We start from the raw sequence: 17,184 nt of genomic DNA, 5'->3' as shown, positions 1-17,184 counted from the left end.
TTCCTTAAGTTAACATCCTTGCTTTTTTTTTTCAGGTGTGGTTGCTCAGAGGAGTGAAATATGGTTTCTAGACCGCTCTCTGTGCTGGCATTTTCTGACCACAACCTTTACCTCTTACTACCGACTGATGATAACCCATCTGGGTCTGCCTGAGTGGCAGTATCACTTCACCCCATATGGCCCCAGCCCTCAGGCTAAGGTAGTCAAAGTGTCTAATCCTTTTTTTTTTTTTTCAGAATATGTGCTGTGACATAAATTGTATTTTTAATATTTATTCATATTATTAACAACATGTGAGGCCATTGCAGTTGTATGAATACATTTTATTCAGGATGATTCTTTCACAGTCTACTACAATACTGGCAAATGTAACATTTTAGTAAGTTAGCACAGCACTGAGTTTTAAGTTGCTTCCAGAGAGCATAATTATGTGCATAAGGTGCCATACATTCCACAGAATCAGATATAGCATTGCTGGCTCGGTTAGTAAATTAAGTAGTATTTTCAAAACACATTTGGTGTGGGTTTGTTTTTTTGTTTTTTTCCCCATGTGTTACATGGATTATGTTAAATTATGTATATCTTGGTTGCTGCAGCAGTGGGCATCCCTCTACCAGCCTTTGACTTTCAACTGTGAGCTCAGTTTGGCGGATCCTGCTGGGGATTTATATCTGAACAAGCTGGATCCTTCCAAGGCTTTCAAAGGCAAAGCCAAGGTCCCAGCCCCCAAGAAGAAGCAGTCGACACAGTGCAACTCAGGGGGCGCAGCCAAGGGCCAAAGCAATGCAGGAAGACAAAGTGGAGCAAAGCGGTAAGAAGGTACCCGTACGATGAAGACATTTCCAAATGTCTCCAGTTCCCTCAGGAGCTGGACTCAGTTTGTTGGACTTGGTGCTGTTTGACATGTTTGCCAAGGCTGAGTTGATATGTAGCCAGGGTTGTTGCTGGCTAGACACATTGGAAAGGTGATACAGTTATAGTACTAAAAGTGTTGAAGGCAAAAAATGTTTCTAAATTTTATATGTTTGAGGAGACGATGGCAATTTCCATCACACCTGGCTTAGATGGTTAAAAATGAATCCCCCTCACATGTAGAAAGACACAATCCTGAATTTTATCCACCTTTGGATGCCAAGTGTTGCCAGAGTAATTAGTCTTTGAATTAACAGAGAGTTGTATCAGTGTATATTCAGTACTTATAAACTCATTTAAGGTAATGTTCACTACTGACAGCTTATGGTTAAAAAAAAATCATATAAAATCAAAGTAGACAGATGTACAATATAACTGTACCACTGCTGTAACCAGAACCAGAGTTTATAAGTGCTGCTGTTTTCAGTGGGCTTGATTTCTGAATGCATTATGTAAATTCTACATGCAGCATGTAATACTGTAAAGTGCGGAAATGGCTAGATAACACATCTCTTTATATTAATAACTTTAAACTTAAGGAAACAAGAAGACTTAATGTAATGCTGTGTAGCTCACACCCTATATGTATTGATAATTGACAGGTTGAAAACTAACGTATAGGACTCAACAGATGCTTTTAGAGCTTCATTATCAAACATTAAGCCACATAAGTGTGAAGACAAACGTGACCTGTTACATTATAAAAGTACTACTAACTGGCCATTGTACTACTGCAGTGCCTCATGAATGCTGCTCTGTAATGTAAACTTCAGAAATGAACACTGTTTCTAACACAGATTATTCATCATGAGTGAATGAATATCAAAGGTATATTTTAACAGTTCAGGGCCACAGTTGTACAGCGGTTAGCACTGTCACCTCACAGCGAGGAAGGTCTCTGCGTTCAAATCCACAGAGTTTGCATGTTCTCCTGTGCCTGTGCGAGTTCTCACCAGATATTCTGGCTTCTTCCACAGACATTCACATCAGATTATCTGGTGACTCTAAACTGGCTGTAGGTTGTGAATGGTTATCTTGTGTTTGTTTCACATGATTTCTACTTTAAGTCTTCGCCACAGGTATGTCAAAACAACAAACCTCTATGAAAGCCAACAACGTAGTGCTTGCCCTAACCTGACGTGCGCTTCCCTTCATAAGCAACTATACATCGCACCAGATGGTACGTTTAGTACCACTGATTCCTCTTATGCATGTCTGGCTATGTTTTTGTGGCTGGCACTGCATCTAATAGATCAGGACATGATCACACGCACAAGCCTGAATACCCGCAACAACATCAGCCGCATACGTAGGTAACCCCTGTCGACCCTACAAAGAATCACCAGAGAAGTTTAATTCAGCTAATACCCCTGCCACAGACCCCACCTACCGATTCTAAATTGGGTAAGCGCTTAAGATAATGGCTCTTGTAACACAAATATAAAGCTCAGTAGACCCAATCTCACATCTACAGTTTTGGTTCAAGTACTTTTTAGTATGTACTTTTTGTCTGTAGGCTGCTGTGCACAAGAATGCTAGAAAGAAAAATGTCTGTATTTGGTTTTGTCGCTGTCCTTTCAAGCGGTGAGGAGTCATCTCCTACTGTGTGTTTGGTTTTCAAAAAAATATATGATCCCAGTGTATGGGGGCTGTTTGCTTCTCTTTGCATACCCTTAAGTTTTTCCACAGTTGTGGAAGTAGTCCCCTGTTGAGTGTTAAAGTGAATGATATTTATGTCTTCTAAGGTTACATAAGCTGCTATTGCGGTAATAAAAACAACATGAGTGAGCGAGTGTGGTTTTGTCAAATTTTCATCTCTAAAGTGACCGTATGTTTGTCTCAAACCTTTTTATTGTAGCGTATAGTAACGAGTACAGTGAGTCAAAATGTCTAATAGTGTAGATTTTATATGTATTGTAGTCTACCATTTACACTAACTCTAGAAGAATAATTCAGGGATGGGCAATTAATTTTCCCAAGAGACCACAATTAGGGCCTAATTGTAACATCTACTCTTACCAGTAGCAGCTTATAAAGGAATAATTAATATTGAGCAGAACTGAGTTCATCTTATTGGTCCAGCCCTCCACAACAGTCTCAGTTTCCCATGTTGCCACTTGGGAAAATTAACTGACCACACCCAATTTAAGTTGATGTTGAAATTGTGTAAAACACGGTGAGCATTTTTGATTTGAACAAATCTTTATTTCACTCCCTGTTTGCTAATCATCCTCTGTCTCCCATCTAACAAGTTAGTTTTGGGCTTTTTAACCCTTTACCTTCATTGAATGTTGCATCTTCATAGAGCTATTCACTTAGCTGTCAACTTAGCTAGGGTGTCACACACACATATTTTCAATGGTATTTATCTCTTTATCCAGAGGGACAGCTTCTTCAACCATCTCTCCACCCGCTTCAGAGAGGTGTGGGTGATGCAGTTCCACAACAGCCTTGTATAGCCCTGCTCCAAGGACTCCTCCAATAGGGGGGGCAACTAGAGGCACCCACCACCATCCGTTTCCAGCCCTACACAGATAAAGGCAGCAAACCACAAAAAAGTAAATAGTTAATTAATAATGAAAAGTAGTTGGGGGGTTTTATTCTTGACTAATCCTTGATTAAGGTGGAAAAAGCAAAAGAAAATGATATGGCCTTTTTGTGTACCTGAACACATCAGATCCCCAGCCTGCCATTGCAGTGAAAACCCTGGGTGCGATGTCTCTGGTGGGGTTGATGGCATAGCCACTGTTGCTACCCAAAGAAATGCCAATGAGAAGCACCAGGAAACCCGCAAATGCAGGCTCACTTCCTGCTGGCGCTGGTTTGTTCTTCTGGTCGGATAGAGCCATAAGGCACAGTAGTAGCATCGCTGTGCCAAATACCTTCCCCAAACACACACATAGAACAAAAACATCAGTCTGGAAAGATAACCGTGTAGAAAGCCATCTAGTAAAGGAAATCATTCATGCTGATTATGTCTGATGATGGAGAGTTGTAACTATGAAGCTTTAGTTGACTTTCAGTGCTACCTGGTCAAAAAATCCAGCTATCAGAGAGAGGTATGGAGCAGGATAGGTGGCAAAGATACCAGCAGTGGCCTTCTCACCAGTCACAGTCAGGTTTCCTCTACAGTAGTCATAAATGGCTTCTGCAAACGTATCAAACAGATAAATCGTGATAGTTGTGTGACTCCAAGAAATCGCAGCAATACTTCAGTAACAGTGCCTCCAGATCTGTATGAGTTGTTTTCCATGTGGTTTTTATAATACTTTTTCTAGGACGTTTGCCGCTTAGGACACGTGATGGTGCAGTACAGCATGGTGGGCCTCTTCATAATGTGTTCCACATGTGTAGATGCAGAAAAACATCAGATAAGCTTTCAATTTAAATCATGCATGGGCCGATTTCCTGAGACTTTGCTTCTTTGTTTTTGAACCTTCAAGTGACCTAGATACCTATTTTTTCTTTTTTAACACATACTGTTGCGTTTCCTCACCATAGTAGACAGCATAAATTGTCCCTGCTGCAAGAAATGACCCCAATAGCTGTGCCGAAATATAAAGAGGTAGCATCTTCCACGGGAGGCGGCGAAACACACACATTGTGAATGATACAGCGCCATTCATATGAGCCCCTGAAACAGATCAAAAGAGCAAAATATGACTGCTGAACAACAATTGGAAAGCATTTCATAGGTTTTGATGTCATCATCTTTCATACCTGAGATCTTCCCTCCAACATGAGACCCCATGGCAACAGCCAGTCCAAAACCCAGGTTGATGCTGAGGTACTGTCCAAAAGCTCCCTGACCAGTCACTACCTGGGCCACAGACCCCAAGCCCAATGACTGGAGACAAAGAGAACCCATATATCATTTATGCAGTCAAACATAGAAACAGATTACAAGAAATACTTTCCAGGAAGCTTATTTCACAATATAAGAAATGTTTGAGGCAAACTGTGATTAAGTGCTGGCAGCCAGATTCTTTTGTAATCGACAATAGCAGTTTCTCACTGTAAAAAATCTTATAGTGTAACACTGTCAGCTGTTTGGTTGCTATTATTCTGCCACTTTAAATCTAATAGTAATGATTGTAAAACACCTGTAAAATATCTCAATTTACTGTAAATATTTGGCTGTAAAAACAAACTCATCCTGAGCTCCTTGTCTTTTTGACATATGACAAGATATCAGCTCATCACATGATTCTCCTACTCCTTGCACTGCAGATTTATATGAATGTCAGTTTATCAGCCACCACTACACTGAATGCTGCCAGGATGCGAGGAGTTGGACCACAGTTACAGTCTTGAAGCAACATAAACATAATTTCCTGTACAACTTTTCCCTCTCCAGCAATGGAATTGTCTAACAAAATATTTTTAAAAATCCTGTGCACCAGCTTGATATGATGTAGGGAAAGCCACTCAACAAATATATAGTGTGCATCCAGAAAGTATTCACAGCCTTTGCAAAATATTTTGTTGAAGCACCTTTGGCTGCAATTACAGCCTCAAGCCTTTTGTTTTTGGTGAACCAGCACTCCTTATTCAACTTGGTGGAGCTTGAGATGCTCTACAGTCATTTTCAGACAGGTTCCTTTCCTCTGGCTGGGCTGCTTAAGGACATTTGCAGAGCTGTGCCAAAGCCGCTTCTTTTGTCATCTTGGCTTTGTGCTTAGGGTCGTTGCCCTGCTGGAAGAGAGCTGCTTCGCCCAATCCAGTCCAGAGCTCTTGGGAGCACATTATCATCCAGGATGTCTCTGTATATTGCACATTCATTCATTCAAGTTCCTGCTGCTGAAAAACATCCCACAGCATGATGCTGCCACCATTTTACTACTGAGTTCAAATTTTATTTCATCAGACCAGAGGATTTGGTTTCTCATGGTATGAGAGTCCTTCAGGTGCTTTTTGGTATATCCCAGGTGGGCTGTCATTTGACTTTTACTGAGAAGTAGCTTCTGTCTGGTTACTACCACACTGGCCTGATTGGTGAAGTGCTACAGAAATGGTTGTACTTCTGGAAGGTTTTCCTCTCTCTACAGAGCAACACTGGAGCTCTGTCAGAGTGACCATTGGGTTCTTCATTAGCTTCCTAACTATGGCTATTCCAAAATGGAATAACCTGGAGCCAGATAATTGAGGCTCTGTGCCTTGAAACTGTCCTGTCTCAGAGGTCTCCAGACAATTTCTTGGACATCATGGCTTGGTTTTTGCTCTGACATGCACTGTCAGCTGTGGGACATCATACAAACAGGTGTGTGCCTCTCCAAATCACATCCAGTTGGCTGACTTTACCACAGGTGGAAGTTGTCGAAACACCAGTGGAACATCAGAGGCTCAGTGGACACTCAATTTTGAGTGTCACAACAAAATGTGGTGAATACTTATGTACATGTTATAGTTTTGCTTTTTTATTTTTATATCTATTTATAAACATTTCAATATTTTTTTACCTTTGTCATTATGAAGTATTGTGTTTAGAATTTTTTAGGTGAAAAATGAATTGAATCCATTTTGAAATATCACTGTAACATGACAAAAATGTGGAAGTGTTGTGAATACTTTCTGGATGTAAACAAGAAGCACTCTGAGAGTTTAAACCTCCACAACGCAGCTCACTCTCTGGACAGAATTTACTTTTAAGAGAATGGTATAATTCAGTTTATTTTCTTTGTTCGCACACATTTTTGTTCTCACATGTTTTAAATCTGTATACGGTACTACGATACTATATGTTCACAATACACATCACACTTGTAAGCGTCATAGTTTCTAAGTTATAAGGTTTTTTTGTAACTTTTCAACCGATGAATAATTTAAGTCTCCTAGAAGGCTTTAGTGAATGTAAGCCAAATTTTAATGGCATGTTAACATGACCTTATCTACACGCCTAGAAAGTGTTATCAGAATTGAGCTGTCTTGCTTATAGACAGATTGACACGCACCCAAATGCTACCAAAAGAATAACCTCTCTGATGGAGGTAAGTAGCAAAAAGTTACGTTTTTTGGGAGGTTTTTTTTGTTTGTTTGTTTTAATTATTTCTAGAAGTACCTTCGTTTTAAACATACTGTATAAGTAACATTTTCTTTCTTACTTAAAAGTTAAAAGGCTCAGTTGCACAATTAATTTTCATTTTAATTATGGTACTGCACAAATGTAAAAGACACCACACTACTGAATTATCTTGCTTTTAACTCAAGCAGCTATGTTATCAGGGTAAAAAAAATGCTGACACTGAAAAACTCTAGCCATTCTATCAGGAAACAGGAAAAGTCTGGTTCCCCCAACAAAGTCACGAGTATTTTGTTTCTGTCAGGATTCCAAATCACAAACACAGTAAGTGCAATTCTTTTGTGCTCACATTCAGGCATTTACGCTTCCCATGTTCATCATGTTATAACTGCATGTGTTTTTCTTCCAGGCTTCTAAGTAAAAGGTTTATTGTAACAGCTGACAGCTGACGTGTGACTTCTGGAAACCTCTTCAGCTGGCTTGCTGCCTGACTATTACTCTATAATAATACTAGACTCTCAGGTTCATTCACTGAACCTGACAATGTGACTGTTAATAGTGCTTATGTGTGTGTGTGTATTTGGGAGAATGTTGCAACTTATCAGGATAAAGAGCACAACATTAATGATTAATAGCATATGGGTGCTACAGATAAGCAATTAGATTCTAAACAGAAAGAAGACCCGATAAATGAAAAGTCAAAATGTCAGCGGAATCATGGATTTGAGAGGTGCTTTTACAGTTTTTAATGAGATATTACATATTATTATTTGAAAGCATATGACACTTCAGAAATCTTGTGATAATACTGTATTCTTACCATCATGACATATGTGCTAAGTGATTCAGCAAGTCCCACACGAATGAGTTCATTCTTTAGCCAAACTTTGGATCGAGTTACTTTACCTCCCCTCTGCTGAAACACCCTGGGTTTTACTGACTGCACCAAGTCCTTCATTTCTTCTTCTTCTGCTTTTTCTTCCTCTTCTTCTTTCCTTCCAACCTCAGGACTTTTTTTTTACCCTTTTTGAATGAGAAAAAAAAAACTACACATTCAGCCTTGGTTGAAAAATTTATGAAGTGACTGGCACACAGTACTTTGCAAACAAGACCAACTTTTTGTCTCCTGACCTCAAAAGTTCCCCTTTTTCCACTCACTTACCTAATTGTGTTTCTCAGTCTCTCTTTGTCACTCACATCCAATGGAAGTTGTCCACAATTTAAAGGCTTCAACACACTCTCACCCACCTCCACCCCCTTCTTCTCTCCCCTCCTCCTGGAAATGGCCAAAGATACAGTGACACACACCCTGCTGTGCTTGATTATCTGTCAAATTTGTCATAATAAAAACACTTTAAATACATCTGTGGAGTACTTTATTCAGAACTGAAACTCATTACAAGTTAACTTACTAAAAGGCTGAATAAGATGTTTTTATATTTTTTTTTATATTATTATTTATGGCTTTTACAGCAACAAAAAGCTACCTTGAAATTATTATGTAGACTTTTTTTAATTGTTCCATGTTGTTTTGTGCACATGTTCTGTATACTTCTGATTATATGAAATGCACTTTACATCTACACTTACACTTCGCACCTTACATTACTGAAGTGGGGTCAAAACAGCATCAACTATTGGTTGAAGCAAGGCTGCTACAGTAACACACTATCTGGACTTCACAGTAGCATTACAAAGTCCATACATGCTTTTTCTCTCCTAAATAAGCAAAAGAAACACAACAACAAAAACTGAAAAGTAGATTACGATGGCTACAACTTTGGAAGTTTGTAGGTGATAAAAGTTGATCAATACACACAAACAATTTCCAGCTGCAAAATCTGATTTTCACCAATACTGGTTACTTCAGTATAAATGTCGTATTTATTGATTTCAGCTGTTTCAGATTTGTTTATTTTATTGATCGCACAAAAAAGGGCAATTCAGCGCACAGCTTGCTCACACAGTCATAAACAACCTAACCAAACCTGAGTCTGTAGTAAATGACGTGACAGTGTGGACTGCCATGAAATTTTATGTTCATGTTCCCTGAAAAGTTAATTGTAATGTCTTTGATCTTTGAAAATAATGCTACGTTTGTTCAATCTTAGTATGCTTAAATGTGCACTCAGCATGACTAATGATGTTTATAGTTTAGGGCTGCAATGATTCATTGCATAATTCAAATAACTCAATGATAAAAAATGTAAAAAAAAAAAAAGTCCTCGAGGCAAATTTTTCGACGCTTCGTTTAAATTCTATATAAACGTTTCACCCACATTTGGGAATAAAATAGACCTGCGATAAACACGTATTTAGGAGCATGTATGTGAATACAAATTTTGACAACAATAAGCCCAGGCAGGCCCTGGTTTTTAAAAAGAAATACTGATAATATGCAGATGAACTGTTAATTTAGTCTGATACCATGATTAAATTAGCCCACTTTCTATCACTGTGGCCCGTGACACCAGCAACAAACAGCAGTGAGTCTAAAGGGGGGCATGGGTTGTCTGCAGATTGTGTCAGAGCTCTGTGTGCGGGCAGGCGGAAACCATAGCTTTATTGCTGGCGATAAACAAAACATGAACTGAAAAACAGACCGCTGAAAACAGAAACACACAGGCACAATTTGAGGGTACGACGCGGCAGAGAGCAAAGGTAAACACAGGGGAGTAATCAGGGAGTGGAAAACAGGAGGGAGACGCAGCTGGGAGGAATTAGGGCTAACGAGACGGGGAGCGAAGCTAGACACACTGACATCAGCCATAACCCTTCAAAATAAAACAGGAAACAATTCACAAAGACACAGACTAAGAAATGCAGACTTACACAGAGGGAACACACGGGCAGAAAAAACTCAGCACAGAACTAAACCTAAACTAAACATGAGAGCATAAGAACTAAACCCTAAACTGGAATAAGCTGGAACATAGAATAATAATAATAATCAACACAGGATAGCTAAAGAATCAGAACATAAATTATAATACAGAAGAATACCAAAAACATAAGAAACAGAAAATGCTGGATCAGAATGACCCAGAACCGGGACAGATTGTTCAAAATGCTGCTGCTAGGCTTCTGACCAAAACATCTAAGTACTCACATGTGACCCACTTATTATTTAGCATACAAGGCTGAGACCTAAGGGAGACAGAGCTGTTGCCACTGTGTCTCCTTGACTGTGCAACTCTCTCCCACTGAGCATAAGATCTGTGAACTCAGTAGTCTCTTTTAAACAACAACTAAAAACACATCTTTTTAGAATTGCATTGCATTAACTTTTGTCTGTTTTTGTTTTATAATTCGTTATGTCTGTGTGAAGCACTTTGTGATCTTTTATCCATAATTTCACGGTCTGGCTGGCAGAACGTGGGGATATGGGGGAATGAGGACCCAGAACGCATGGTTCTGCGATTCAAACAGTGCACTTTATTTACAGTGAAGGCTGTAAACACAATAACTCCCCGTTGCTCCCTTGAATCCCGTGTGTGTGCTCCCCACTGTTGTGTTCTCGCACACCCTGTGTGTGCTGCCATTCTGGTCCACTCTTCCACCTGGGGGGAAAACCACAAAAACAGCCATCAACACCAACCCCAGCGGGCATACACGAACTGCACCGTCGTACGCTGACACACACTAACTTGGGTAGACAACTCAATGATCCCACACCGGTGGGAGCTCCAACACTCTCCTAAGTAGCTCCCCCGACGAGCCCTGACCACCAACAGATGTGTGGCAGGAACTTCAGGTGTGGCCAGTCCTCTTGCAGGGCCACACCCATCAGGCCTGCAGGCTGTTCTCCATCCTCCAGCCACACATGTACACACCCACACCCTGCCTCTACATATAATGAGTGGAACACCGAACAACACAGAATAGTACAGAAAAACACACATCCCCAAATAACAACACTACTACTACTACTACTAATAATAATAATAATAATAATAATAATAACGATAATAACAGTCCATCCTGCTTAAGGACCCCCCGAGTCCTCCAGAGCCGGGTCCATGACACATAAAGGTGCTATATAAATAAAACTTTACTTACTTACTTAGTAGACCCTGTACTTGACTGTACTTGAGATTATTTATTTCATTTGGAATTTAAGAACATTTTTTCTTTAAAAAAATTAATTTGACAGATGTTGTTTAAGCAGTTAAACTTTAAAAAATGCAATTCCTAAAATAGAAACCAATGAGTAGTTCATTCTGAAAGACCTATTTTTCTCTTTTGAATATTTATTATTGCACATTAATAAAACAAAGGCATTTTCTTATCAGATTCCTCGATTAATCAATGGAATAATTGCTAGAATACTCGATTACTAAAATAATTAATGGCTACAGTGGCACTGAGAGGCCAAACAGAATGCAACTTAAGAAAACACCAGCATATATTTTGAGGTAAGTTGATTTATAGTGTTATATCATATTTTATAAGGATTTTATGTGTTTGTATCATCTCTGTTCACTCCTGTCAGACTCATTTAGCAAAAATCATCCTGTTTAAGGTTCAGTTTTCCTCCGTTCTATATGAATTAAGACAGTTATGATATGGCATGATTATACTCACAAATTAAAGGAATATTTAATATACCAGTCTACTTATTTTATCAGAAACATGCAATTTACAGCTTTGTTAATTGGATGGTTGCCGGTTCGAGCCCCGGCTCCGACAGTCTCGGTCGTTGTGTTCTTGGGCAAAACACTTCACCCATTGCCAAACTGGTGGTGGTCAGAGGGCCCGGTGGCGCCAGTGTCCAGCAGCCTCGCCTCTGTCAGTGCGCCTCAGGGCTGTGGCTACAATGTAGCTTGCCATCACCAGTGTGTGAATGTGTGTGTGAATGGGTGGATGACTGAATGTAGTATAAAGCGCGTTGGGGTCCTTAGGGACTAAGTAAAGCTCTATACAAATACAGGCCATTTACCATTTACTTGGCATGTGTGTTAAACTAAAGCATCACACAGTATCAAGGGAAGTAGGGAGTAAATTTAAAAGAAAAGGCTGTTTTTGCTATTATCTATTGTTTGCTGTTGTTCCTAGGGTAATTTACTCTTGGCATCCTGAGGGAGTTTATGCAGTTGGTAGTCTATGGCTGTTAAATATTTCAGTAGGATGAGGGTTAAATTGTAACTTTAGTTACTTTGTGTTCTGTTGTATTGTGTGTGCTTTTGCGCTATTTTTCTATTTGCTTATGTTTTCTTAGGTTGCAGTCTGTTTGGCCTCTCAGGGCCACAGTATTTTTCCTCCAAGCTTGACTCTCGACTCATGCCTGCGAAGTTTGGGAGAGATTGGACATTGTGTTTTCGAGTGACAGCAGATTACTGCTTTTTGGCGAGTGATTGAAACTCCAAATGCTAACTCCCTAAACGTAAAATGCTTCACAATTTAACATCACAAAGGTGTTTAGATTCCATGCTTCCACTGGAGATCGTGTCGCTCTGATGAAATCCCTTGGAGGAGTTCGTCAAAGTATGAGGCCTGAAAAGAGGGGAAAATGTCGCCAAAATTACACATTAATTTTAAAATGCCTGACTTCCTGTTGGATTTGGGATATTGCTCCAAGAGACTTTTTTGTACATCTTGGTACCCTACATAAGCTTACCAGGTTTCAGACTCATAGATGAAACAAGGAGCAGGGGCTGATGTTTTTTAATTTTGCAGGGGGCGCTGTGGAGCCATTTTGCAATATTCCATGAAAATGACTAGAAAACCCTCATCACATTGGAGGTGTGGGCCAAATGTCAAGAGTTTTTAAACTTTCCAAGCCCCTCAACAGCCACTTCATCTTTCATGGTGAACCGCCTTGCCACCAGGGTGTGCTGTTCAGTTTAAACTCACAATTTTTGTCACTGAAGCATCATGAGGGACTGTTAATATTCCCCGCTTTTGAGGTGGACCTGATGAACCTGTGAAAATCAGTATATCAAAGTGAAAGACATGACATCTCCTGTTCCCACTAGGTGGTGCTCTGCGTATTCCTGACAATGGGCATATCAATCTGTTCAGGATGGCTACGTAATCATGTCTGTAAAATTTGGTAATGATCAGACTGGATTTCTTTAAGTTATGGCGTTTTCGTTCTTCACGGCGAGACATCAATGTTCGCCATCCTGCTGGGGTCATGCCAGTTCGCAAAAACTCACAGTTTTCCATGTATTGCCAAGACCAACTCCTCAATGCTTTCCTGGACAAATTTGAGGCTACATGGTTCACCGACATCTATACTGTACCTCAAAGTGTAAAACATGACATTTCCTGTTCCCACTAGGTGGCGCTATTGCCGTTGTCAAATATGGCAAGTGAAATATGTTCAGGGGCAGAGTCTTATCATATGTCGGAAGTTTGGTCCAGATGGGACACTTTATATGGAAATGAGAGCAAATAAGATTTTCATGGCAAATTATCAAAATTTACCGTGGCGCCACGACCACACCCTTGTCCGAAAACTCAAAAGCTCTACAATTTAATATGGCCCAGGTGTGTAGTTGACACTGACCAAATATGAAGCGTATACGATCAAATCCCAAGGAGGAGTTCGCAAAAGTACAAGGCCTGGAAATGGCAAAATCAGATACAAAATGTCACCTTCAATCCAAAATGGCGGACTTCCTGTTGGGTGTGCATCAATGGTCCCAATGACTTTTTTGTCCGTCTCAGCATGATACACGTGTGGGCCCAATTTCATTCATGTAGCTCAAACTATGTGTTCCTAGGGTTGCATTTAACAACACATAGGTGGCGCTCCAGAGCCATTTTCCAATGCTCATATATAAAACCTTTAAAATACGAAATTTTTCACCAGACCTGACATGTGTGCAAAATTTCATGAGTTTTTGAGCATGTTAAAGCCCTCAAAAAGGCCCTTGTTTTACCTGAATAATAATAAGAAGAAACGGAGCAGATACAATAGGGCCTTCGCACTCTCGGTGCTCAGGCCCTAATAAAACCCATAGGTTAGACAAAAAGAGGCAAAAAAGCACCCCTGGACAAACCCCACCAGACATACTGGACTGCCGGAGGATTCTTTATTCCTCCCACCGTCAAAAGACATGCAGCTTGTGGGGATAGGTTAATTGATTAATCCAAATTGCCCATAGGTGTGAATACGCGAGTGAATGTGAGCACGAATGGTTGTCTGTCTCTGTGTGTTAGACCTGTGTTAGACTGGCGACCTGTCAAGGGTGTACCCTGCCTCTCGCCCTATGACAGCTGGGATAGGCTCCAGCATCCCCCGCGACCCTGAAAAGGATAAGCGGAAGCGAATGGATGGATGGATGGATGGATGTTTGGATAGTTTCATCAGTTATCCAGCACTAAACTAAGAATTTTTACAAATGTTGATCCTATGAAAATAGTGTTTACCTCTGAAGCTCCCTCACGCTAAAAATAAAAATAAAATATTATTCACTTCTTAACATGAACTATTAATTTTGATTCAAATGAAACTGAAACATATCTAATCAAAGGTTTATTTATTCAAATAATTAATTGTTAGGGAAAATGTACTTGCTATTAACAATCAAGTAACCTTCATTACACCAGATTCCATTAAATGTTGCACTTTTGTAACAAAATTACATAACATTGAATTAGCTAAAATCAGCAGTTTGGGCAGTGAAACATTTGATCTGCCATGGTAATCAAACTGCATATCCCACTTCCTCCAAACCAGGAATGTCAAACACAAGGCCTTGGGGCCAGGATCAGCTGGGAAAAGACCCCAGTGTAAAGGAATGCACTGATTTTGGAGTTTTAACTGTATTTTCATAGGTTTTTGAGTGTTTGCTACTAATAGGCAAGGCAAGGCAAGGCAAGTTTATTTGTATAGCACAATTCAACAACAAGGTGATTCAAAGTGCTTTACAGAGACATTAGAAACAAGAACAAATAAAAAGCATGATTTAAAATTGATTAAAACAAGCAAATAAACTAACTAACTAATTAACAAACAAACAAACAAACAAACAACAGTATATAAAATCAAAACAGATCAAATCAGAACAGTAGATAAAATCAGTAGTTAAATGTAAGTTTTGAAATTTAAGCTTAAAGTGTGGATTTGGTGCTTTATTCAAATGCAGCTGAGAACAGGTGAGTCTTCAACCTGGATTTAAATAAACTCAGAAATAGAGAAAATAGTTTTTGCACTATCTTCTACATACTGAGTCATTCTGCTCATGGTAGTCTAAGGAGCTTGGTTTCACAAAACGTAACGAAGTCCAGTCACTTTCCTTCCAAGCTCCTTAGAGTAAATGTGTATTTGCACTGACAGAAATTGGCTGCTGATTGGGAAAACTGTGTTTGTTACTCCTAGCAATCCAACAAACATCACGAAAATAACTTAACATCCAAAAGATTGGTTAAGACTTGTATCTTCACAAAGAAGTTCTGCTTCATTTTGTGTGAGTATTTCCACAAACTTTGAAGTTTAGGGTCCCTTTTTTCATCACGTGCTCTACAAGTAACACCTGGCTTATTGGATTACCTGGAGCCTGGAATTCATTTTGTCTTCTAAGAATTTAAATTGGTGATCAAGAAACATGACAACTAAGAGGCTAACAGAAGATATTGAAGAAGTTAAGAAGTCTCTTAACTTCATGTCAGAGGAATTTAGTAAGGTGGTGAAACAGCAAGCAGGACTGCTGGACTTAATTGAAGAAGTAAGACAACTGAAGATTGTGATTAAGGAAAAAGACAAGAAGATTGAAGAGCTGGAAAAAAAGAGTTGAAGATTTGGAGCAGTATACAAGAATGGAAGATGTGATTATTTCTGGACTGAAGACAAATCACTACACCTATGCACGGAGTACAGCAGGTGACAAGGAGGGGGAAGATGCACCATGAGCTGAAAAGGATTTGCTTGAGCAGCAAGTTATTCAGTTTTTCAAAGACAAAGACATTCTTTTGGATAGCAAAAACATAGCTGCATGTCATACTATTCCACAAAAACATACCAAGATGCCAACTATCATACTACGATTTGTGAACAGGAAATATAAAGTTGAACTGTTAAAGATGGGAAAGAAGTTAAAGGGAACCGGCGTATATGTGAATGAGCATCTCACCAAGAGAAATGCTGAAATTGCACGACAGGCAAGACTATTGAAGAAGTAAAGGCACATCCAAGATACCTGGACTAGGAACTGTAAGGTATTCATAAGACTTAATGGGACACCAGAACAAGCTAAAGTAATTGTTGTCAGAGACATTGCAGATCTTGAGAGATTTAAGCAAAAGAAATAGAGTTCAGTGTAGAAAAGAATTGTGTTGCTGACTGTGATATGAACAATATCTGATAAGTGTGAGAAAAATAACTATGCATGTGAATGTGAACAAAATAAAAGGCAAAAAAATGGAATATTTTGGATCTCATGATTATAAATTTTATGAGTTGGACAATAGTATTGATCCAGATATCCACCTCTATCAGAATGTTGATATGACATGTGAATATTATAATGGGGAAGATAAAAGGTTTTTCATTAATCCACTTTAACAGTCGGAGTCTTTACAGTAATTTTTCTAAAATCAAAGCGTTTCTTGATCAATTCCAAAATAAGTTTGCAGTGGTAGCAATTTCAGAAACATGGTTGAATGATGACAAAGAATTGCAAGATGGACTAGAGGGATATGAAATGTTTTGGCAAAATAGGAAGAATAGAAGAGGAGGAGGTGTTGCTATGTTTGTTTTTTCACATCTTAAATGTAAAGTTGTTAACAATATGACTGCTGTGATTGATAGATAACTTGATGGAATGTTTAACCATTGAAATTCAGGTTGAAAGATCGAAAAACATATTAGTTAGCTGCATTTATCGTACATTTGCATCCTGTATAGATCAGTTTACTAAAGAAATTTCTGTAATATTAAAAAAACACAAGGAGAAGGTGACTTTTTTTTGCGGTGATTTTAACATTGATCTATTGAAGGCAAACGACCATAATAAGACGTTTAGTTTTGGATTCCATCCGTTGATTCTAAAGCCGAGCAGATTAATGATGGATAGCGCCACTTTGATCGACAATATTTTTGTCAACAAGATAGACGGCAAGCTACATAGTGGACTGTTAGTCACAGATGTAAGTGATCACTTGCCTGTCTTTTCAGTGTTTGAAATGAACAATCAACTTCATTTTCAAGAGGAAAAGCAAATTTTTTTCAGTGGTAGAATAAAAACACCAGAACAAATTGCGGCTTTAAAAACAGACTTAGAAAATTATGACTGGCAAAAAGTTTA

The 17,184-nt window shown here is 39.1% G+C and overlaps 2 protein-coding genes across 2 annotated transcripts in view; one reads left to right on the top strand and one right to left on the bottom strand.

Annotated features, from left to right (window-relative positions):
- Positions 1–2,682, top strand: part of tpgs2 (tubulin polyglutamylase complex subunit 2) — a 3,931-nt gene extending 1,249 nt beyond the window's left edge. Inside the window, exons 6-7 of the mRNA XM_005731274.2 lie at positions 36–199; positions 597–2,682. Coding sequence (XP_005731331.1) covers positions 36–199; positions 597–815 — 383 coding nt within the window. The 3' untranslated portion in view covers positions 816–2,682. The remainder of the gene's footprint in view (positions 1–35; positions 200–596) is intronic.
- Positions 2,683–2,745: 63 nt separating this feature from the next.
- Positions 2,746–7,934, bottom strand: aqp7 (aquaporin 7). Its single transcript, XM_005731275.1, has 6 exons — positions 7,752–7,934; positions 4,633–4,759; positions 4,409–4,546; positions 3,942–4,060; positions 3,577–3,794; positions 2,746–3,438 (listed from the first exon to the last, which is right to left on the bottom strand). Exons 1-6 carry the CDS (start codon positions 7,887–7,889, stop codon positions 3,252–3,254), a joined length of 927 nt encoding a protein of 308 aa, XP_005731332.1. The 5' UTR covers positions 7,890–7,934; the 3' UTR covers positions 2,746–3,251.
- Between the last annotated feature and the right edge of the window lie 9,250 nt (positions 7,935–17,184).

The sequence above is a fragment of the Pundamilia nyererei genome, unplaced genomic scaffold (genome assembly GCF_000239375.1).
Source record: "Pundamilia nyererei isolate P.nyererei 1_Seehausen unplaced genomic scaffold, PunNye1.0 scaffold00042, whole genome shotgun sequence".
Classification (NCBI taxonomy): Eukaryota; Metazoa; Chordata; class Actinopteri; order Cichliformes; family Cichlidae; genus Pundamilia; species Pundamilia nyererei.
This window is presented reverse-complemented; position numbering and strand designations above follow the sequence as displayed.